This window comes from Dendroctonus ponderosae, unplaced genomic scaffold, assembly GCF_020466585.1.
Source record: "Dendroctonus ponderosae isolate FM_Combo_2020 unplaced genomic scaffold, Dpon_F_20191213v2 Dpon_F_20191213_1, whole genome shotgun sequence".
Classification (NCBI taxonomy): Eukaryota; Metazoa; Arthropoda; class Insecta; order Coleoptera; family Curculionidae; genus Dendroctonus; species Dendroctonus ponderosae.
Window position 1 is genome coordinate 4,528,200 of NW_026017110.1, and position 24,309 is coordinate 4,552,508.

At 36.2% G+C, this 24,309-nt stretch overlaps 1 protein-coding gene across 2 annotated transcripts; it reads left to right on the forward strand.

The window, feature by feature from the left end:
- The first annotated feature begins 4,547 nt into the window (after nucleotides 1–4,547).
- LOC109533540 lies at nucleotides 4,548–24,069 on the forward strand. 2 transcript variants are annotated; one of them, XM_048666633.1, is made up of 3 exons: nucleotides 4,548–4,921; nucleotides 5,722–6,061; nucleotides 21,804–24,069. In XM_048666633.1, the coding sequence occupies exons 1-3, from the start codon at nucleotides 4,841–4,843 to the stop codon at nucleotides 21,917–21,919; spliced, it is 537 nt and encodes a 178-aa protein (XP_048522590.1). In that variant the 5' UTR covers nucleotides 4,548–4,840; the 3' UTR covers nucleotides 21,920–24,069. The 2 variants fall into 2 exon arrangements, with proteins under 2 accessions (XP_048522590.1, XP_048522592.1); XM_048666635.1 differs by having other exon boundaries at nucleotides 5,725–6,061.
- The last annotated feature ends 240 nt before the right edge of the window (nucleotides 24,070–24,309 follow it).

A 24,309-nucleotide genomic window follows, 5' to 3' on the forward strand; every position in this document is an offset into this window, starting at 1 on the left:
CTTCAGCTGCCAAGGGTTTATTTCCTCAGGCGCAACTTGGACGATAACTGCAACATATTTTGCGCGTAGATGCAAAGATGAGCGTATAAAATTACAACACAGTTCCTTACTATTCACCAACCGCTGAGAATATTTGTAAAGTGGAAGTCAGGAAAGTGTTACAAAATAACAATAGGCCTTTGTTTCTTTTCCTCAGGAACTGTAACCGACTTTCATATCATATGTAGCGTGTAATGTTTGCCCCATTTGATTTCATTTAAATACAGTGAGCAATTAACTTACCAAAATTTACTCGCCTATCTTGTAAAAAACAACATGTGAGTAAAAAATATAAAACTACACAATAATATGGAAATATGACAAATGATTAGTGGGTACCTGTGCACCATGTGCAACCTGCATATGCATCAAATGCAGCACTTTAAAAGCCATTGGCGACAATTTAAAAAAGATCTAGACTCATAAAGGATGTTTACAAGAGCATGCAACGAGCGGCGCTTTATTTGAGCGATAAACCACATTTGGTCGGTCAACTATTATTCTGATTCGTGATGACCTCAAATAAAATGCCTCATTAAAATTTCATAAGGAAAAATGATCGTTTTTTATCGTACATGAAACGACCTCAAAGCGACTCCATCAGGGTCTAATTCTATTGCGCTACAATGCTATTCATATGCGCACTTCGTCTAGGAATCACACCTACACCGGACAAAACCGAGAAGCCTTTTGGAGCCACGAAAATAATACAAATTACACACAAAAGCTGTTCGAGTTTGAGTGTCAAAACTTGATTTATTTGCATTTAAGTTTGGTTTGCTGCCTTTGGAAGGATCAGACAGCCTGTCGGCTGGTTTACGACCCGATAGGGACTTTTCGTGAATGATAACGTTAATATAACTTGCAGCTGTTAGTTAGAAAAAAAATTGGTTAAGTGCAAAGGATTTACAATCTCAAAAGTTTTGTTGAGTATAATTTTAGTTCTGTTGGACAGTGGTCTATGGCGGAGGAAGAAAATGTTTGTTCTTGTTTCAAATGCAGGTAAGTAGGCTAGTTAGGAGCTGGAAAAATTATTTTCAGGAATTTTTTGGCCCACTTTTGATATGAATTTTCAGCTACTGGGGAGTATACAAAGATACTTTTGAAAATGGTTAAAAAAAACCAGGGGCAAAGTAATACTAAGCTTACCGAAAGCTGCACAGTGCCACCTGGAAAGAAAGAAGAAAATGGGTTTAGTACAGCAGGAGATCTCTCCAAAGCCAGACTTATTTGAAATCAGCAAAGCAAAGAGAGAAAAATATTAAGAATCCATAAAACTTCAGTTGCTTGTCGAAAAGCTAAACGCAGTTGAAGCTAAAAGATAGATTTATAGATTAGAGATCATTCTTACCGGTTTTCTGCAAGCTGACGCTCTATCCTCCATTTTCAACCCAAACATCCTCCAAAAGTTCGCTACACTTTCACAAACTACCGCACTTGCCAAAAGAGCCACATCAACCGATTTCGTTCACTGTCGTTAGCAAACTGAATATTCATAGATCTTTCCGAGTAAAAAAGGCTTCGAACTATACAATGCAGAATAAACATGATTATTTATGCATTTAATTATTCGCCCTTTCGATGCTTCATGCTTTACTTGGCAGTTCGATTTCAGTTTGTTTATTGTTAAGATTTTTGTAGAAAGTGCCTGTTCTCATTGCAATATTTCCAAAGGCAAATTTCACGTTCCATCTTAACGAAAGACAACAACAACTAAACGAAAAACGCTCCAAGCGCCGATCTTTCCTAATTTATTTAAAAGTTTAGAGCCATTTATGATTGTCTGAATTTCATTCAACTGCAGTAATTAATGCACAAGGCCAAAACTAAAATTAATAAGCGAATTAATTTTGTGTTTCTAAAAGTATTGACTCACCAAAAAAACTACGAAAAAATCAATTTCCTCAATTTCCGAACGATGATAGAAACCAACGAAATTTCAACTGAATAAAAGTGTCCTTTAGAAGTTCTGATTTCAAGAATTATTCCGCCACACGCGCAATTCGATGTGAGGCCCAGTGAGGCGCGATGTGTTATAACTCACGAACTCACAGAGCGGCATCAACTCAAAAGCGCAACTCAACACAGTGTTACCCAGGCCTAGTTTGCTACTTTTTTATACTATATATATTTTATACTAACTATTTATTTTGCTAAGTTGTCCACTTTTTTATTCAGTTTAGTTCTGGAAATTGCTGATTAAAAATAATTAGAAATTTTCAGTCGACTAAGTCAATTACTTGTGCCGGATATTTCAGTATATTGCTTAAACTACATTAATTATTTCCAATGGAAGATAACGTGTTCGCTTTCGATGCAACATATCTCTATCTAGAGTTACAACTTATCAGTATCGACGTTAAAGTGTAGTAAAATTTTCCCGCTCTTCTCAGGTAAAGAAACCTTTTCTTTCGACCACAGGATTACTTTCGAAAACGGTCTAGTTTCGATGATTGCTCTTGTGTTTCCAGTCAAATCGCAATTAATTGGGCTCTGTCACCGACGCAGCTGCTGCTGCAAGTTTTCCACATTCATACCAACTTAACATCTTCATTTCTCCTGCTGTTTCTCACCATTTGCATTTATGCATTTAACATACGAATCTCAAAGAACTCCCTGCGAAATTTGCCTGCATTTGAGCTAAATTAAGACTCCTCGAAAGGAACGCGATGCTAAAAAGGGATCAAACTTCCGGCGGGGCAGGATATTCTCACCCTCGAGACTCAAGTCACATGTCACTGGATTTTAGGGCTTCAGCGGATATAGCCGTCGAAATTCCTGTTCTGGCTTTAATCGTATAGGGATAAAACAACACCTGCATTACACGTTCGTCTTGAGCCAAACCATATGATACGAAGGCGTGGGTTTCATTCACTATTACGGATTACATTATCTTAGAACGAGGCCATTTGTTCGAAAAGTTTAGCAAAAGCAGGGGATAGATACAAACTGGCAAGTTTTTCAGCCTTAGGTCGCTGTGGAAAATAATTTCTTCCTGACGTTTTGCAGGCACGAAGGGCTTGCATCTTCAGCGGTGGATTGCAAAGCGCAGCAACCACCTCTTCACTAAACCACAACATCATTTCAATCAAAAACCAATACAAAAACCGTCCGAAGTTCGAACTCACAGTGTTGTTAATGTACTACACATGCTTTTCCAGTTTGTATCACCCGGTTTAACAAAAAGGAAAAAAAAACATACTTATCTTTATAATATAGATTAAATTTATAATTTTGATGATGACACACATATCGTCAATTCCTTTGTTCTAACAATATCTGATGTACTGATAATAAAAAGTGGATAAGAAATATTAAAGTAAAAATGTGGAGGCTTTGAAGGAAAACAGAATATTCCTTAATGGAACGGAAAGGAGTGGTAAAGGAGGTTGTGCGAGGATAAAATTGCTGAATTGAGGAACGCTTTGCTGCTGGAAACTTGCAAGTAGCAAAAGAGCCATTTAAGTAACCAAATGGGCAGCAAAGAACATTCCTACGAACAATTTCTGTTTTTTTTTTAATTTTGGCAGACACTGCAAAAATGAGTAGCTTAAGCTCCAATCGTGATTTATGGCTGTTACAATCACTTAACCCAACATGAAACTATGATTTATAAATAGCTGATAAATAGCATCCTCACTGTTTAAAACTATCTACTTTTGCACAGCAAGCGATCTAATTAAAGTCACACAATGTGCAGCTCTGATAATGATGTCAAACAAAAAACAACTGCCTTATCAGTAAATTACCCACTGTTTACTCGGCGCAATGCGAAATCGCTATTTGCCATTGTTAAGATACTTAAAATTGAATAAAAGCGTTTTTACAACCAAAATTCATACGGCAGGTAGACTGATTGGCGCTTGCCAAGCTTTCTGCTTTAGTTTTATTTGATGCAGTTCTGTTTGACACTTTGCTGTTTCATTGCCCAGGACTTTTGGGCTGCTATAACAGCGTGCGGGTGTTTGTGTTTTATTTGCGCTCTAAAAAGCAGTTTAAAGCAGAAAGCTGTAGAATAGAAAAGAAAATCCAAAGGCGCCAAAATTTGAATTTTATTTTTTCGCGCGGACACACCTTGCCGATTCAAATAGACCCGTCCTGATGCTTCCCGCTCCCGCGCTCTCCTAGCAACAATGTCGCTGCAGTTGCCACGTTGAACAGTTTTTCTTTGACTTTATATGCCTGATTTTCCTGGAAAAAACACGACTGCCGTTTAAAAATCTGTGCTACAAGCGCCTAGCAATGCCGCTGGCATTGGCTTGGCGCATTTACATTTCCAAATGTAAATCGCCAGTTTTTTCACTCCAGACAACAACCTAGTCTGCAGACTTTTGAGCTTTTCCCAGGAGATGCGTGTGTTGTCGATTTTTTGCTGTCGTTGCTGAGTCAGCGATATAACTCTATTAGCGGCTATCAGGCTTGCAGCTGCAGCGAAACCAGGTTGGAAGAGAAACTTTTAACTCAGAACAAACGACAACGCTGTAGCGTGCGCCGTCGCTTGTTTGCTGACGCATGTTGTTTATGCAGTCGCGTCATAAGCTTTACTCGAACTAGACGTTGTTCGACTTATCGTCACCTAAAGTCGGAATTTAAGCGGAAAATCGTCAATTTTCCGACGCCTTTTGTGTTGCACAGTGCTTACGGGTTTCCCGGCGCCTTTCGACGACATTTTCCCGTGCGGGCCGACGGCTGACATCGAGAAAATCAGCGATTTTTTGTCTAAGTGTAGAAACTGAAGCGACTTGGCGCGTGGCGTATTGTTTTGTTGGTTGCCTACCTGAAGCACGAAAACCTCACAAGGATGAGTCCCAGTGTTTATTCTTCAACACGCATCTTATTATCCTCCGCAAATCCGGATTTAAGGATGTTAAACAAACCAGAGGTGCGTAATCTAGTTGATGAGGCTTCAATTTAGTTTACTTCACTGTAAATTCGCCTTTAAGTTGCTGCAAAATTAGGCAACAATTTGGGTTTCAAAGTTGTTTTTAGGCAATTTACTTAAAAATATACCTAATCAATTTCTAAGTCGAGAGTTGTAATTTTTGTATTTTATTTTGGGTGGTTCTCTAGGCCGTTTTTGGCCTATGAAAGATTGCTGTCAAATACAGTAAAACATATAGCGAAATGTGCTTACTGCTGACCACTAGGTTACTGGTCCAAATTGCTTCTTACGCACTCAACTTACCGTTATTTTTGTTAATCGCACGCCTACCTCAAGAGTGACTCTTCAAAACCTGCAAAAACGCCATCATGATGCATTTTAAAGCTACCTCACGAGATGACTAGCCTTGCAGCTAATTAATGAATTTCAAGCCAATATTTTGCTTAAATAACTGCTCTTAACTCTACTCATTTACTTACTGACCCCATTTCATAACACTCTTCTAAAGCCCACTTAATGTTGTTTTTCTACAGAGCATCTAAGTAGTCGAATCTAATTAGAGCTGAAAATCAAATCACACTGTCCTCTCACGGGTCATTTAAAACCGCTTTTGATGTGTAATTGTTCGAAAATTGATGGCACTTCGGCTCTTGAAATCCGATATTTATTCCAGATGTCTTAAGAAACATTATCAGCGGGTCAACGCAGTCAAATAGTCGCTTCAAGTCAAAGTCAAGTCAAAATGCTTCATTATTAGTGTGGCATAGTTATTAAAACTTTAACCAGGAGTGTTTCTTTAGCAGATCAGAAAAGTGAAGAGAGTCCTGTTTGGTCCAGTCGATCCGAAGGCGACGCAAAAATTCCTGGAGAATGAGCTGAAGAAGATCAGCGTRACCAAATCGGAAAAATGGAATTTCGATTTTAAAACCGAAACTACTTTGGAACCTACCGGGGCGTTTCATTGGCGGGCCGCCACACCCCGAAAAGAAAACGTTCCAGTTAAGAGGAAAGTTGAGGAGGAGTTCGACATCTCCAGCCAATATTGTGATTTGGCAGAGGCTGATTTGGTAAGGCCGAGACCGATCAAATCGTCCCCCAGCAGTAATGAGGAGCACAAAAACCAGCAAAGCAGGATAACAGGTAAGAAACTTTACCATTTTCAGTTGTGTATTTTGCAAATTTGTCGGTTTCAAATCGCTGCAATCAGTGGCTTGAAATGTTGACCAAAACTCCACTACTTAATGCTTTCCACATGTGAAAGTTGTTAGATCATGGTATCAAGTCCTAGAAAGTCTTAATTGTTAGCAACTTTGTCTGGATTATTAAGTTATTTTCAAATCTTTGTCTAATTTCAAACAAAGTTCGGGCCATTGGAAGTAGAAAATATTAATAGTTTAACGGCCGAACCAAGTTCTTGTTTCGCAACTTTCCTGTGATTTTTCCTAATGTCTTTAGAATTGTTGTCGAATTTTAAGGAACTTTAAAACGCAATTTCCTCTTGAAGCTTATTCCGTTGGAGGCATAAAGTGTTACTAGTTTTATGGTGAAACATCAGTTAATTATATTTTGCAAGTTAAAAAAATTGGATTGGATAATCTATTTTATGCAAACATGTTCATGAATTTGTCCTTTACATATTAAGAAGTCGATACTTCAAATATTAATCTTTTATAGAATAGGAGACTAAATCAACCTAAACCATGCCAATATTACATGGTACCCATGTTGTGATTCTTGAAATGAAATTGAAGACTTTGTTTAAAAAGGTGGTTTAGAAAAGAAAATCTTTCCACGACGGCTTAAAATCCGAAAAATTTTCCGGTTTCAAACTTAGGACTTGCGTTTCATGTTTTGTAACTACTTACAGTTTATTGCTAGAAAATCAACTTTGAAAGTGAAAACGGGAAGCTTTTTTCATCATTTCTCAAAAAATCCCCATTTAACTTGAATAATGTTATATTAATCAAATAATTCACCTGATAAAGTAAATAATTCGTAGTTCATCAAATTTATCTTCCAAACTTTCTGAGTCCACGCTGGAAAATTGAACATTTTTTGAAGGAACAAATTCCGAATAAAAAACAGATTACTTAATACCGATATTCTTACGCTTTTTGATAATTATTCTTGGTTTTCCACTCATTTTAACACATGCACAAGTGAATGTTAATAAATATCCATCTCTTAACAAATTGCAAAACTGCTGTGAATTAATTCTTTTGAAAAATCTCTAAAAAGGAACCATTCAAAAATCGATTCCATGAGATTATTGTTTTCCTAAAAGACTGAAACGAGCGTCAATTCATTTTGCTTCAAATTTGTTAATTATAACAGGAACCAATTGACGCGTTTAAAAAAACCGAAAGCTAAAGTAAATCAACTCCTGGAGAGCCACTGTTGCTAGAAGTCTTGATATAGATAAATATTTGAACCCGTTGTGCTTTGCAAATCTATAGAAACATTGATTCAATTTTGGTTGCTGTGCCTTGTCATGCGGCACTAAACTTGAGACCTGCTTCGAAACTTCGAAGTTACTTGCTAATTGTAAGCAAGGCTTTAAAAAAATCCCATTAAATTTAGCATAGCAACATGCATTTTTGCAGTAAAAATATTTTTGAGTTCACCAAGCTAAAAATAGTGATGTTTAAACAAACAATTAACTCAAATTGTGTAAACAGTTTCGGTCGGCGTGCATTTAATACTGGCCGAATTAAATAATTCTATCATGGAAAGTGTCGCTCATCAATCGTCGATCTAGACATGATTTGGCACATTCGGATCGTTCACACATCATGCATTCTCGTCCGACACAGCTGGCCCTTTCCCACCCCCCAAATGGCATTTTTAAGGGCTAACGACCTAGACACAACACGTTAGGAAACGGGCAGATGTGTTGCTAAAATAAGCACTGAAAGCGTGCCTTTGGCGGCCCTTTTTCGATCCCTTCGGGTGGATGCGAGAGAGAAAACAAATGTTAGGCGGGGGTGCCGTTATTGAAACAAACATGTGACTCAAAACGTGTCTATGTATCGCATAGGGGGATGATATTCTAACGGTTTTTCTGCCGACCCTACACGATAACAACAAACACATTTTATTGATGTTTGTATGCGAGTGAAATCGTGGATTGCACACGTTAAGCTCTTATGACTTTCAAAAACTAGCTGGACCTGCCGAAATTCTACAAAGCCGCACCAAACAGTGCTTTGAAAAGCTCAGTTAGATGGCTAAGTGAACGACCCCGGTTGTCCTTCTTTAAGCCGTCGGTCGCTTTTCTTCTGCTGCTTCTTCTAGGCAGCTTTTGTTTAAACTGCTCGGGTCATGCGGTTCTTTACCTTGCCTATTAGGCATTTTTATGATAATATAACCAAAGCATCTGTTCGAATTATTCCATTTTCAGTCAGCCAATCGGCGATTAATTGAAGCCTTTGTTACTTGCGTTACTTATTTCCCTTCAGCAAATGGCTACTTAACAATTTCCAGCTTTGAAGCAGTGAGTGCTTTTTCGAATAGCACTTTACATTTCTCACTGTTGTTGATTCTCATGTGACGCCACCCATATGTCTCTCCCATGGCACTTTGCCGTCTAATAACCCATCTAAGTCTCGGCTACTTGAAACCAAAGAAAACACTTTATAAGGGTGCGCTTTTGTTCGAAAAGCTTTCTACTGAAGAACCACCCGTATAATGGTTAAGTATTTTTTTTAATCAATATGTGCTACACTTTGAATAGAGCTTTAATGAGTGCATGTAAATGGTTATGCTTCAGGCCCTGACCTGCTTTGTCTTGATTTTTTGGTTGTTTTATTGGCACAATTGTCGATGGAACTCGTTCAATTTTGCAGAAATTGTCGACATTTTGACTCTTGAATAATCTCGCAAGAGCTTGAGCTCGTCCTTCCAAATGTTTTCTTGCTTTGCCTGGGTAAACGCGAATCTGGTGTTTTCCTCAATTTCTTTCTAGTTCCTCATTAATTTCGGAGCACACTTTTCTTAAAGAAAATAATGTGATTCTGTGGAACCAAAAATTAATTCAATCCGACACTGCATTATAAGATGGTAACTTCCAAGTGCCGATAGTTCCACTAAGGCTCGTTTTTTATACGCCGGTGGTCTGTTTTATATATCGAATGATAGTCAGGAAGAAGTTCTACTTACTAGGCTAAGCTAGACAAGCTATAATTTAATTCGATGCACTTTCAGTTCGTTACCCTTTGAAAGTGCAGTTGTAGGGGCATGAACAAATCTGTTGTAAATTCATCGGAGTCAAGGGTCAATTAAACAATTATACTCGTATAAAGAAAGCTTTTGATAAGTCGAATATAAGTAATGTTTCGTGTCAAGGCCCAATAGAACATTCGTGCATAGAGTTCCTATTACGTACAATTTACATTCTCGTTGGCATGGCATTCAAGCAAATTACATTCTCTCTCTCGCCTGAGTGTGTTTTGTAACACTTCTTGTCGACTGTTAGTCGACCCACTTTCTAACATTCCGAGTGGTTTTATAAGTTTTGCATTATGCTTAAAGACATTTCACTTGGTTGGCCTAAACCCGTTCCGAAACACCCTTCAAGGGTCAAGAAAAGTGCAAGGACGAGTCTTTGTATTGGGGTTAGGCCGCAAGTTAAAGACTCCCCTTTGTTGATATCGATGAATACGCATAAGGGTTGTGCGACACGTGTTTTTAACCCTAATACCTCCGGCAGCTACTCAAGCTGGAAATCATCGTTGATTAGAGTATACAAGTCGGCCCAGATTACGGTTTTTAAGTATTTAAACTATTAGATATGCCCTCTGATAATGTTTAATTGATTGCTACCAGCATGGTTAATTTGAATCAGACCTAACAGTCGGGTTAACGAGCAATAATTCGTTGTTTGAACATCCCAAATTTACTGTGGCAATGTTAAGTAATGTTGCGAAATTATTAGCGGTTTTGCCAAAGTAGGAATTCTTTTAGAAGTCAGTTTCACCATTTGCCGAACTGTTGAATTATGATTATGATTTGTCTGTTTGTGATAACAATAAAAACATTTTCAGGATTGAAAAGAGCAGAGTTTTTTAATTGCTTTAGAAAAACTTTCGAATTGCTGTTCGTCGGAATATATTTTTTTTAATTTTGGGGCTTTTGGCCAACATTTCTAAAATTTTGAAAGCTGATGAATTCGACCAAGAAACATAAAAGCTGCCAGTTGATTAAAATGAATTGGAATAAAATTGAATAAAAACGACGGGCTTTGTGTTGGAAGTGAAAGTTTTGACGTGCTGCCASCATCAGATCTGCAAGAAAAAGTAAACATAATGAAAAAGTAAGAAAKAAACTCAACTGGGGACAGTTTACAGTTTCAGAGTTCTAGTTCTGCCATTGTAGTAAATTTAAAAACAAAAAAATATTTTGAGAAATTTCAATTATTTGAAATCAGTTTAGTGTAATCTGTCCCATATCTCAAAAATATACTTGTTTTTTGTTTTATTTTAAACTGAAGATTTAGTAGATTTTTCCCATAAGAAATGAGGCGAAGTGGATTTACCTTCGCACCACTTTGTGCCTACCAAAAGTGTTGCCTCCAGTTCTTAGATTTCTGGTAACTGGTCATAGAAGCTTTTAAATAGCTAGAATTTGTCTATTGATTTCTGAAAATGTGGAATTGTAATTTTTGGTAAAATAAGAATAAGTAATGTTGCACACCTGAGATCTAAACCAAAAAAGCAACGAATGTTTTACTTTTGCAGATGATCAAAATATGAACATTTTTAAACAGTCTAACAGATAGACTGAAGGAAAATTGTATACGAATTGAAGAAATGATGAATCGTTGGAGCATTTGAAAAGTAAAAAACACATATGAAAAGTAATTAATTAAACCAAAAAGATTCAAATGGTTTTTCTTCCATTATCAATGGAAGAAAAATTTCCAAAATGTTATTTTGATGAGCTTTTCCGGAAGTTAACTTCCTCAAGCAACTGAGAGATTCCAAGATGAAATAGCAGGAAACTCGTCTGAAAAATTGACCCAAAAAGTTTCCATTTTACATCTATCCTAAATTAAAAACAACCAAGTTCATTCCTGGGTTTCAATAGAGACAATAAATGACTGAAACCCAGGAATTAATTTGATTTGGAATTGAAACACAGTCAGGAAAGTGTATACAATTAAAAACAACTGAATTTTTTTTGTTTTTATCGGCTTTTTGAATTACTTTAAGAGATTTTTTTTCAAGAAAGTAGTTGTAGAAAACTGAAAGAACTTTAACAATATACAATACAATAACAATACCTTCTCTCGTTTGGGATACTGTACATTGTTCGAAATACTTGTTGCCTCAGTAAATGCAGCTGATTTTTTTTTCATTTCCAACATTTTTCTCTTTACATTTTTCAGGCTTTTTGTTTCAACTCTGTTTTTGGGGTTTAATATAAGCATTCTGCTATCTGCTTAGAATTTTCTTTAAATGTAAAACTTTTCTTTCTAAAAATTCTTCGATAACTAATCCTTTTTAGACTTTTTCTTTCTCAGCAGGCTTTAAAATGCGTTTAACGCTTGCAGTATAAATTGCAAAAAAAAAACATTTTCCCCCTCTGAAAAATTATTTTTACGATTTTTTACAGATGCAATTTTTTTTTGTATCTGAGTTTTGGCCAATGTTAGCTGCTTTTTGAATAAGATATCGCAATTATTTATCAAGAGAATAAGAATAATTTTTAGGGCTCCGTTTTTATTCGTCAACTCCAAACAAACTAGTAACTTTTTTGTTTTATGTCTCTAAATTATAGAAAATATTCTTATGACCAAAGCAATTTTTCTAAAACCAAAAAAACTGCCCTTTTTTTAGTTCTCGAAATGTATTTATTAACATCACAAATGTACAAATAATAATCAAAATTCAAAGGCATTTAAATTGTTCTTTGCAGCTATAAAGACAGTATCAAATGGAGAAGTGAGACATCAGTTAAAAATTATAACCTACCGACTGCGCCACTTAGATTCTAGCCCTGGACAGAAAAACCTGTTTTACAAGTGGTTTATAATTAGGAACCCGTTCTAACAAAAATAAAACAGCTTTATTTTTTAATTATTATTTCCAGTGCTCGAATTTAGGTTGTTACAACTTGACTCCTCCTCTCCACTTCAAAGCATTGTGCCTTAATATATTTTCTACGAATCGTCTACACGACTTGAGGTTTTTATGGTTCCAATCTCATCAACTGCCACTTTGTCTAGCCCAAAAAAAACGCCCTATTAAATATGAAATAACAACACCGAGTTTCCGAGTGTATTAAAACCAGAGTCCACATAGGCTAGGTCTGGCCTGAAGGGCGGCAACACGCAACTTCCCAGCTTTAATGACCCGACCACTTTGTTGTAGTGTATAATTTATTATGACTGTGATTTTCATGGAATTATATAATTAGGGTGGTTACTGTAAATGCGGCGAGAATGTGGCGACATTCTTTGTGCCAGATAGACATCGTTTTTGGGGCAGTTTTTCGAAATGCTCTGAACATTTTGTCCGTTTGGAGAAGTTTTATTTAATCTGATCTGCATTCTGAAATTCTTCAAGTGTAGAAGTACGGTAAGAAGTTGCTGGAATTACTCGGGACATTTGTCGAGAGGTTTGGCCGTTTGGGATCTTTCAGTATACGTTTTAATCAAAGCTCACAGTTTCTTGCCCTCAAGTTCAACCGGGCGAGCGAAACGGAGTAATTTTTTCTGTCTGTTTGTGCTAAGATTGTTGGAAATTTCGATATTTTGAGCAATTATTAGAGTTGCAAAGGGGGGTAACAAAGGTTTTATGTTTCTAAAGTTTGAAAAACTGGAAAAGTATCATTGCAACCGAAATAATTAGATGAGCTTACACATATAAAATATTTCACTTTGTTTTATTTATACTTAAATATATTTTTTTATATAAGAGACTCACTTAGTTATGGACCCGACGACACACTTTGAGAGCTGCATTTATGTTTACTTGCGCTGTGATTTAAGTGCCTTTGCGTACTTTTATAAAACTGCTTTTTCCAAAATGGTTCGATTATTTATTTCTTTTTTATTTTCGAAACTAACAAGAACACTGTTGTTTCTTGGCCTAAGCCATCATCAGGGCTCATGGATTCGACTTGAATTTGGTAAGAATTAACACATTAATATATGTGAAGTTTTCAACAATTGGTCGAGTTCCCGTTGAAGAAGAAAATATGTAATTCATGTGCCCCGATGATGGTTGAAATGTCTGCGAGACGTTGAGCCAAGTGAAAGCTTGACATCAGTTTTTGCAAGCTAATGAATGTTTTATGCGCTAAAGCAAAAAAAAGATGCTTTGAATAATCTGATCAAATGGTACCCGAAACAAATGCCGGCGCGTGTGGGGGCACCGTGGAAAAAACAACATCGCATCGGTACCATCACACATCACGTATTCTCGGTTTCAATTAGCGGTGCATTCGATGCGCTACCATGGGAACCGGTCTTACACGCGATGCTGGTACCAAGGTTGGGTGGGGTGCGGTGGTACTTGCTGCCACCGCCCACTCCTCATGGTACCAATAACATTCAAATGTTTCTCGAATAAACAATAAAATGTGGCGTCTTTATTTCGATCGATCGCCTGTTCCTACCCCCCTGGTACCGTCTGCATTTAAATGTGAGGGTATTTGCACCGAACCTACCGGAGTGCACGTACACCCACGTCGTCATATATAAATAAATCTTTGCCCACAGTCGATCTGACACCAAAATAAACCATTGCTTAACTGCATGCAGCCCGGCCTGATGCACATGTGTGCTGGCGTGTGGTACCATCTTTTTGTTTCTTTTGGGGCTGGGCTCTTCTTAAGTTTTCCGTGAGTGCAGCTTGATTCTCTATCGAGCTTCGACCTCATCTAAGAGCTGGTATCGTTGGCAAAGGACCATTCTGGATGTGGATTTTTTTTCATATAGTGAATGCCTAAACCAGTTTTTGGCTGAAGTTAATGCGTGGCAGTTTGAAATTTTCGAGAATGCCCCATATTGGGTTGATGCGTCGTCCTGCTCGTGCCATCCTGAGGGCGTGGTGGCAGGCAGGAGCAAAACAAAGAATCGAAAATAAAAACGAAACGGGAGCCGTTTTTCAAGTTGGCGACTGGAGAGTCGTCGAGGTCGCGTTGCTCGACCTCGGTGCAGATTTTCTTCTTTGTTTTAGGTTTCAGTTTCTTTCATTAGTGATTTCGTTAAGGAGAAAAACGTCCACGTAGAAAAAAATAGTTGAGGCTCTAGAGGCAAAACACGTTTGTGTAATTGGCTTTTTGCATTCGTAATGGGTCGTTTTGGTTTTTCATTTAGTTAAGTTACTTGAGTTTGAGTGAATCGTCGTTTACTGTAAAATCTTGGTTTTTGAAATCTTTCAACAATCAGTCCTTGTTTGGATTCAAGTGAATTTATAACTCCATATGCGGTTCTGAACGCGTTCTGCTGGGATTTTACCCTATTTAGCACTAACTTTGTATATATACAAGGAGTCAAAAAAAATCTGAAAGCGGATGAGGAACTCCAAAAGTAGGTACTCTTGTTCAACACGTTATGTCACGAAGAAACGAACAAGTATTTCTACTCCGGATTTTTTTTCGACTATGGAAATTTATAGAGATTTTTTAACGGAATCTCTCGCTGTATTAAATGGGACGCCCACAATTTGTTACCATTTATAAATTTCCATGATAACTTGTGATAATCTGTGCAACAAATTGTCAGTATCTGAATACGGTTTATTTTACAAAGTTAATGTTATAATCATTTTTAGGAAATTATAAAAATTATCACCCGATGATGTAAAAATATATTAGGTGTTCCATTAACAATAAGCGAGAAAGTTATTTCAATTTGGAACATTCTGCCTGAAAATTTTTTCAGGCATCTAGTATACATTTTGGATTAAGCACTCAAAGATTTAGTAAAAGCGTGAATAACCAGTTAACCGATCCTGCAATTTTTGGAATTTGGCCCTGTAGTTTTACATTATCCCAGTCTATGAACAAGCGTTCACATTTTCTACATTATGGCTTGTTAAAACAACATAAGTTTGATATATTACTTTTTTTGAGTACCCAGTATATTTTGAAACTACGTACGTATGATACATATGCTCTTTTAGTTATTTGACCCAAAGTAAAAAAATTAATGAAAATTTCTTGGTTGATGAAGCGAGGATAACTAGTGCGACCTACACTACATTGTTGATTCCATTCAAAATATGCTCACACTATTATTTACAACTTCAATATTCTGTTTTAAAGCATAATGTTTAATCCTCGTTATATAATAAGTGTGTCGTTAATTGTGTGCGGTCAGTAGTTGTTTTAATGCACGATTGACCAACTGCTAAGTCTAAAAATACCAATCGGTGATTTATGTTCAACAACAGACTATTGCGTTTTCGTTCAACTACCCGAACACTGACATGTTTTTGGCAAAATCGTATGGCAAACTGCTTAAATAGCACGTTCATCGACCTGAATTCGACGAAAATGCAAAAGCAACTTTTCTTACACCCAAAATGCGTCCTCCATGTTGGCATCACGTGAATAATTGCGCGCGATTTCACTTTTTGCCTTGGAATATTATCGGCAGCGCGAGAACAACGACGAAGATGCCTCGGGATTTGTAGTAAAAATTTGGAGTAACGAGAATGATAAGGTCAGATAAGCGATGAAACAGTCAAGGATAAATTTTAGTGTTCCGGCAACGAGGCTCGATGCACAGAGTGGCTTTTTTGGCCTTTCTACTTTACTATGCAATTTTATTCATTCATTTCAACCATTTGTGATGTTTATCAAAGATGGGATCGAATGAAGATAATCAATGGGGGTCAAGTCTGAAGAACTAACTGGCCCTTCACTCTTCTAGGTTTCCCCGTAAATCTTTGTATGCCCACAAATAGATCTGTTAAATTTGTTGTTCCGGTAGCGAGGTTCGATATATGGACTGGTTTTTTCCCAATTTTTAGCTTTATTCGGAATTTTTATTTAAATAATCATTAAAACTTGGTTGATTAGTCAACAAGCTTTTGTGAACTTTATCAATACAGGGGTCAAATAGAGCCAGTCAATGGAGGTCAACTCTGAAGATCCAGCTGGCCTTTGTTTACTTAGCCTAACCCTACAAGCTCCTTAGATACAAGCGGCCACTCTAATCAGGTCTTTATATTTCCGTAAATCCTTTCCAACAAATAACTTGATAATTCGCGTATGAAATCGGCCAATTATAAAAATTCCCGCTTTTTCTGACCAGATAATAAATACTAAAAGGTTTCTTTGAATTTGTAAACATACATATTTGTACGACTAGCGTATAGCCGCTTATTATGCTGGAGATACATCGTTATCGTCGGCAAATGACCAATTCACCTCTCAAATTAATATTCATCGAGTCGATTAACCGGAACTTTGTAAACATCTCTAACAGAATGCTTGGTTTACATTGCCGTTTTCTTATAGCGCTTTTTATTAACATGTTGTGACAGCCAATGGCGGTATATCTCGCGAAAAACCTTTGATGTTGTCTAACATTCTACTGTCAGGCACTCGATAATATTAACACTTGCAGGTTAAATGACATTAGAAACAGCTTTCTAGTGATCTGCAACGGATTTTATTTTTAATTATCCAGCCATTGATGGTTAAGAGATTAAATGTGGGTCATGCAAATTGCGATTCACTGGCAGAGGCCGTAACGTTTTGATCGATGGATCGATTCATTACCTTATCGGCTTTCAAAGACGTTGATGCTGTAAAGTTGAATGTAATAATTAATTTGCCAAGCGCTTAATTAGAGGGATAAGGCGTTAAAAGCTGTTAAGGGCTTTTTTGCTTGATGAACAGGCTACAGACTTTGGCTTTCTGATCCTGAGTAAACATAATAACGGATTATCTGCAAGAGTTCCAAATCTCTTACAAGAAAATCGATGGATTTATCATGAGTGTTCCGATTGTGCGTTGGCATAGAAAAAATAGACTGAGTTCGACATAAAAGCCCTATTTATTATCAACGGCATGCATGCATTCCAGATTTATTTCCGTGTGATATCTGAGGTATAATCGCGTGTTCGTCGAACCCCAAGTGTCATCAACTTCTAAACGAAGATAGGCCGTTGACTTTTGCTTTGTTTAGAAACGTTGCACTCCATTGGCCGGTAGTAAATGCGTAGTAAAAGACACGAATCCATTGCGAGCAGATGTTCCTTATTTACGTTTCGATTTTTTCCTCAGTCAACACACACATGCGTAGTAGAAATGTCGTAGTACCGAGTTGTAATGTTTCTGGGGTCCTGCCAGGAAGCCACTAAAGCATCCAAAGCTTCCCAAGCCAAAAAACCAAAATACCCGACAGATGTTTCCAGCTTTTTATTGCTAATAGACAACACTTTACAATTGCCGCTACTATAATAGTCATTAGCTATTTGGGTCACATACTTCCTTTGCCCGAAACCGTATCAGATGGCATTTCCCAAGCGTGTTCGTTGGGATAATAATATTTCATTTTTTTTATCTGCACAATGTCAGGCGTCTAACCTCAATTCCACGCTCGCATTATCAGTAGCAACATATTTGTTTTTTTGATCCAGATTTTTTGTTTTGGCGCTACACAGACGAGAATGGAGAGATGGGAAATCATTAATGTTCGATTTTAGCTCTAGCTTCAACTTCTTCAGCCAAACTACGCTTTTTCAATTGCTCACTGTTTTTTTTTCATAATTTGTTTCCATCTTTTTGTGTTTGCCTTCAATTAGGTACATTCCTCTCGTCTTATATTATTTCATATTCATTTCATTTCATTTCATATAGTCAACCATCCTGGAACACGAGCAACTGATGTGTCCAGAACTGTATTCGGTTTTGCGATGTCTTAGATTGTTTATGAAATCTCAGGTCCCATTGTATTTTGTTCATTGTTCAAGAAGCAACATTTTTACCTTGACTTATAGCATAGCTACATACATCCGAAAATAACCCAAGTTTAATAAAGTAGGTAAAGAAAACTTAATAGTGCTTTTTTACACATTTAGAGGTATTGAAAGTGAATTTCATTAAATAGAAAATTGTTAATTTTAATAAGAGCATCGAGATATTGCAACGGTATTTTGTAAAATGTATGTAGGATAGGTTCACATCAAAATTGACACTTTTCAATGCAACGTTTGTCTTTCTGTTCTTAATTATTAGTCTTTCTGACGTTACAACCATGTAATGAGTACATAAATCACTCGCTGTAAAGAAAAATACTATTTTGAGGTCGGCGCGATTGTTGGGTGTTTTTTTTTCACGAAACCAATTTTCTTATACATCTTCCGTGTTACATTGAGCCCTAAAACTAAAATTACTTTCATTCAGTCAATTTCCATTGAAAAGACGACTTTTTCCCTAAGGTGAATAATTTAGGGAGAAAGTGCGCTTTTTTCGCCAAACTTAGCTCTGATTTTCGTAGCATGGACTTTAATAGGCATTTTATGTTGAAAATGGACACTGTTATTTAAAATTTAAACTCTAACACATAACTTGTCCAAATGTTTTTCATTTTTTCTCGAACGTTTCCGTTCCCGTTTATCGAAAAATTAGCCTGATTTTTTGAAAAATGCCTTTTTGAAGGCAATACTCTCTGTTCCTGAGTCCAAAATCTCGTGCTGCAATTTTTTTGTTTGGTTTTAAATAAAATATTCAATTTTACTAAAGTTTCTGACGTTATCTCCAATATCAACTGATATTATAATATCAGTATTGTAGGTAACCTGCAGATGAGTTAATTGCAAGTCTAGTCAAATTTCATCACCCAGTAAACTGCTGTTAAAATTAGTGTATTTTCTTTATGAAACACCTTGTAGATTAGTTCGGCAAAAATGGTCTACGGTAAGTTTGCTCAATAAGTCGTAGTAGTTTTTTTCGACAGTGAAAGTTTAGAATGTGCATTACATTACTATACCATAACGCTCACTATATTTATTTTATGCATTTCTCAGTGTCTAATTTAATTTTGTTCGACTTTAACATAATATTCAATTGTGCTAGAAGATTGAAAAAGTGATTAATTTTTCACAGTTAATTTATGAATTTACTTGTTTACTTAACTAAGTAAATATCTAAGAATCGCGTCTTTATCAGATAATACTAATAACATAAAAACAATACAATGTAAATTGAGAAGTGAAAGTGGCACAACTTCGACTGTACTCACTGCAGTAAAAGTCCAGATTGAATGTTAATTCGCTGCGAAATAAGTGTTTTTGCAAAATCCACCCAACAAGTTTGTTTTGTTTTCTGATTTAAGCTTAGTTTTAGCTACAGAAGAAATAAGTAAAGGGTTATTGATTGATCTCTGGCTACCCCGTTTTTGCATCTAATTTTAAATTTAGAGAAAAATGTTGTAGATATGTTCGATCAATAACCCTGTACACTCGTACTTCACTACCGAAAAATAAAAAAAGCAACTCATAAAACTGGCTTTATTTGCATGTGTTAAATAATAAATAAAAACAATCTGTAGAAAACATCAACTGAAAGTATTATCTAACAGGTAAAACTACAAATTGAACACTCAATAAAGCTGAAAGCAACGGTATCAAATACGATTTACAAATACATCAAAGCGATGATTTGCAAAGGTAAAAGCGCATGCAGTTAAAATCATATACTTGCATTAAGATTTAAAGTATTAATTTCAGTGGGGCAGGAACAATTTTTTCAACTAAATTTTTATCGGAATTTAAGTTTGTTATGTTTTTTTTTGCAAGATTATTACGTAAGTTTCTAGCTGAGCGTAATTATTCTCAGACTAGCATCGGTGTATTTCAAGCACAAGCCGGAATGAAATATTTTAATAAGTGTGAGTCAATGTGATGTATTTGTTTTAAATATAAATCACTTGCGGTTTAAAGAAACCAAACAAATGGGCGATCAGCGCAGCATATATATATATATATTCTTGTATCAAAACTACAAGCATGTTTGAATAAATATGTTTACATATCGAGTAAATATTTGTGTTGTTTGAATTGATTAAAATTTTAAATCTGTTTTCTTGTATTAAACCAGACTAGTTTTCAAACAATCGGTTTTTGCTTTTGGAGTCGAATTGTTTCTAGGAAACCTAAATGAGTTAAACTTGAAACTATGTCAATTTATTGGTGTTTAGACTTGATTATAGGTATGGATTTTCATTTAATTCATTCACTGGTCACTCGAAGTTTAACTTTGTGTTAAATTTATCCCCCTGAGGCTTCTGGGTGATTGTTTTTTTAGAGAAAATTTTAAGTTAAATGTTTTATTTTTTAAAAAGCAGACAACTGCTAGTCTTTGACTCAAATGAAAAGATCATCACTTCAGGCGCAGTTCATAATCTCGCTGTTATCGGCAAGGTCTTAAACGTGTACCGACGAGTAGTACTACATCCTACAAACTCCATTGTTAGTTGGATTAATCGGCGATACTATCACGAGACATTGGATTTTACGATACAGCCGTAGTAGGTGGAACCACTTACTTTTAGCCTGGAACCATAACATTCGACATAGAAGGTTCCGATAGGTTTGGCAACAACAACAGTTCAACGTTGATAGCCTGCTGACCCCCTTTTTTTGATGATAAAGTACCGTTTTTAAACCGAGTCGGTGCGTCTGCGAACTTGATTTACTTTTCTACCCATTCACACTTTGCGGGTATTTATGTAAATATAACAAACGATCGATCATTCCTACATTAGTGTCACAATGTGTTCAGTTTCGAGACTTATTTTCAGCAGGTTGTTGTAGGTAATTAGTCTCAAAGTGTTATTCAAATTTTATCAGCTTTGGGCTCTTATTTAGACGATTTACTGGACACTTATGAACTCTACAGAAATTGTTGATTTAATAATCAGTTGATTTTTTCAATTTAAATCGTCGATTTGTATAAAGTATTGATTCAATCAGATGATTTTCTCTGAGACTGAATTATAGTTGCAAAAATGTTTTCGGTTACATCATCTGTATCTGAAACTTGCTCTAGTGGTGTGAAATTGTGCATTATCAGCATCAGATTAAACGGTATATATTTCGCCTCTACTTTTGCTATTAGCGATAACAACTGTTCACAATGCGGTTTTGTCTTCACTGCTTGCAATTCTTCATAAATTTGAAGATTGCCATTTGGAAATTTTGTTTTTGTTGCTTTAGATGTATGTATTTTAAATATGTTCTTCGTTCATTTTAAATGAATGTTTCACATGGGCTCACATCACTCGCCAATAGAAGCAACTTTCTTCCGTCGAATTCACTTGAAACCAATTCTAAATCAATTAAAGTTAGAATAAACCATTCAATCGACAGAAAATATACAGTATTATTGACTTGATTTTACGAAATAATTATGTTGAGCTGTGCAGAAAACCCGACCCCAAATGGAGGACTTGGGGTCCCTTCAATCATGCCGCCAGTTCTTCGCTAATATCTTAAGACTCATTTGGACACAAAAGCGCATTTTTACATCATTCGATACATTTACACCATGTGAAACATTGACAGTGTTCGTAGAAGACCCAAGATTCCCACACTTTTAACGTTAGATTAGCACTCAAATGCTCATTTTTGCACCACTAGATCGTGCACGGAAGACGCATTTTGCGGTGTAAAACATTGGTAGGTTTCGCACAAAACGTGATGTTCATATACCCATTTTTAACGGCGGAATTGACAATATTTGGCCATCGGTTACATGCCGCCAGCTTTTCGCTTACATCGCAAAAACTATTGGAACTAAAAAGCTTATTTTTACACCACTTTTCGCATAACATGCTGATTCTGCAAGCAATTCAGCTAAAAAAACAAAACTTTACGTTGTTGTAAATTTAAAGTCTAACGTTTGCATTGTTTTGTTGCAGATTTTATGAAAGCTATGAAAAGACCGCTGACTTCATCGGACGTTTCGAAGAAGTCATCATCAGATTGGAACACGGAGGTACCAACGAAAATACCAAGACTGGATATTTCCAGTTAAGTTGCTGAAAAGATTGGGCAATCCAGCTTTGCAAGGGAATCCCAAACAGTCAAACGAAGCCCATTCGTTGTGATTCAATTTCCAAATACACCAAGGCAGATTTTTGTATGTTTGGGTTTCCCGGTAAGTTTTTTACCTTCTTCCACTTGATACAAATCATTGTTGATCTCCAAAACAAATTTATTTTATTATTATTTTTTTAAGTAGAGTAAAATATTAAGTTTTTGTTCAAAGAATTATTAAATCGTATATTTTAATTCTAGGAACAGTTGATTTTCCAGATAGTCGTTGAATAAGAGGGCTGCAAATGATGCGTCCATAATGTCTCAAATCAATTCAAATTGATTGTAATTAATTGTCTGGAATATTTAACTGTTCCTACGACAGCCGTAGGTTACTGTACTATAAATTTGTTGGTCTTTAGACTTTAATTATATTTATTTTTCGTGTGATCTCCCAAAAATCCTTTTGTTGGTGTTTTTCCCTTCCATGAAATGATATCTTCTTGTTTCATTCAAAATTCTTCATCAATCAGCGACGCCGTAATTGTTTTAAATCAATCAATAGCTTCCACTAAGTCATCAAAATATCCCCCTCAACATCACATTAGTACCTATGAGAGATTCAAGCCATAAAAGGAGCGTGTATATAATTTTAATGTAAAAACTAAATACGAAACTCTCCCACCCTGTATAAAGCGTTGTACATTGAGCACTGATTTGTTTGGATTCGTATTGTTTCGGTGGGGCCACCCAGTAAAATTGGGTGTTCCATATCTGTATTGTACAGAAAACTTTTATTCATCTACAGGGTAGTCGTTGCGCGCCAGCTTCAAGACATACCGTGCAATGCTGGCAGTGTACCAGGTGTAAATAAACAACTTAAGTTGGTGGCAACGATTTAAGGTATTTTTGATTTTTTGATGATGCCCAAAACCCAATTGCTAAAGTTATTGAGGATTAAGACAAAATTAATAGGGGGTGGAAGATGGATTCCGTGCACAAGGAGCATATTGCGTCCTTTTTATTCAGCTCGTGTGGTCAATTCCATACAAAAAACAACTTTATTGTACAAGATTCAAGTAGTTCACGAGTAAAGTACGATTAGTCCTTGAGCACATTGTAGTTAATTGGTAATCAAATTGACTACATACTTTTTATACCTGATGTTTTGCTTTTTATTTAGAACGTTCTGGCCCAAAGAAATTGAGTACAAATTTGACCATTGTCAATGAACATTTTTGCAGAGTTCGGTGGCATAATCTGATCGGGATTGTGCCAAAATTATGGCAGCTTTGCGCCCAGTTGTCTGAAAAAAAAGTTGTCGTTTTGGGATTATTTAACAGATTTCGGCTTTTAAGGGTCTTTTAGTACAGTTAAGGCTACCTTGTTCATATAGGGTGATTTTGGGTAAGACAGCGAGGGTATTTTTTAAGGAATTGCCACAACAGTCCGTATTTTCCATTTTTCGAGAAGCGGAAGAGTGCGTAGCATGGAAAATGCGACTTTATTGCTATCTCAAAGTTCAAAAGGAAAAATACCTACTTTAACGCCGTAATTATGATTAATAGACATGTATAGTTATTAAAAAATGCCCTCTTTCGATTGGTTTGGTATGTAAACAGACATATTGAGCGTGGTTGCAGATCTCAGTGGTTCTGCAAGTAATTAAATTTTATTATTAAGGTTTTGTTGTCTGGGCTCGGAAGTTTGGAGGTTTGCCCCCCACAGTTCGCCTGGACGATGCAATATTAATTATCAGACATTTTGAGATGGAAAACAATACATATAAATATATAAAACGTAACATCTGTGATGTATTAGATGATGATCTCAAAATAAGAGAAAATATATTAATATATTTTGCAGAGGCTTTTAGTCTGATCTCAGGAATGGCGGTTGGCCCCTGCATGTAATTCCTCTAACCAAAACCTGAAGTTTTGCATTCAGGGGCCTGGTCGAATTGCACTTGTTAAAAATGCAAGTCAAAATTGCAGAGGTCAGTTGAAAAGAATCTTGATCGATGAAGAAATAATATTATTAGAGCTACGATTTATAGATTAAACTAAATTAATGTAAATTTGTTGTAAAAAATAACATTTTAGAGTATATGTGAAGCTAATATTAAAGGCTTCCTTTTGTTAGTGTAAATTGTTGTTTTATTTCAACAGTCCTTGTCAGAACATCCAAAAAGTGATCGTTTAACGTGTTTTACCATCGTGCTACTCGGAAATCGTGAAAAGTGGTGTTATTGTATTCTATTTTGAGTGAGGAAATTTTATTAGTTTTGACCCAGAAAGTGAAATTTGAATATCAGACACTTTGGTGCAAGATTATGCGAAACTTTCATGTTTTCCACTCCCGTTTTCGTTCGTTTCTCGGAAGCAAAAT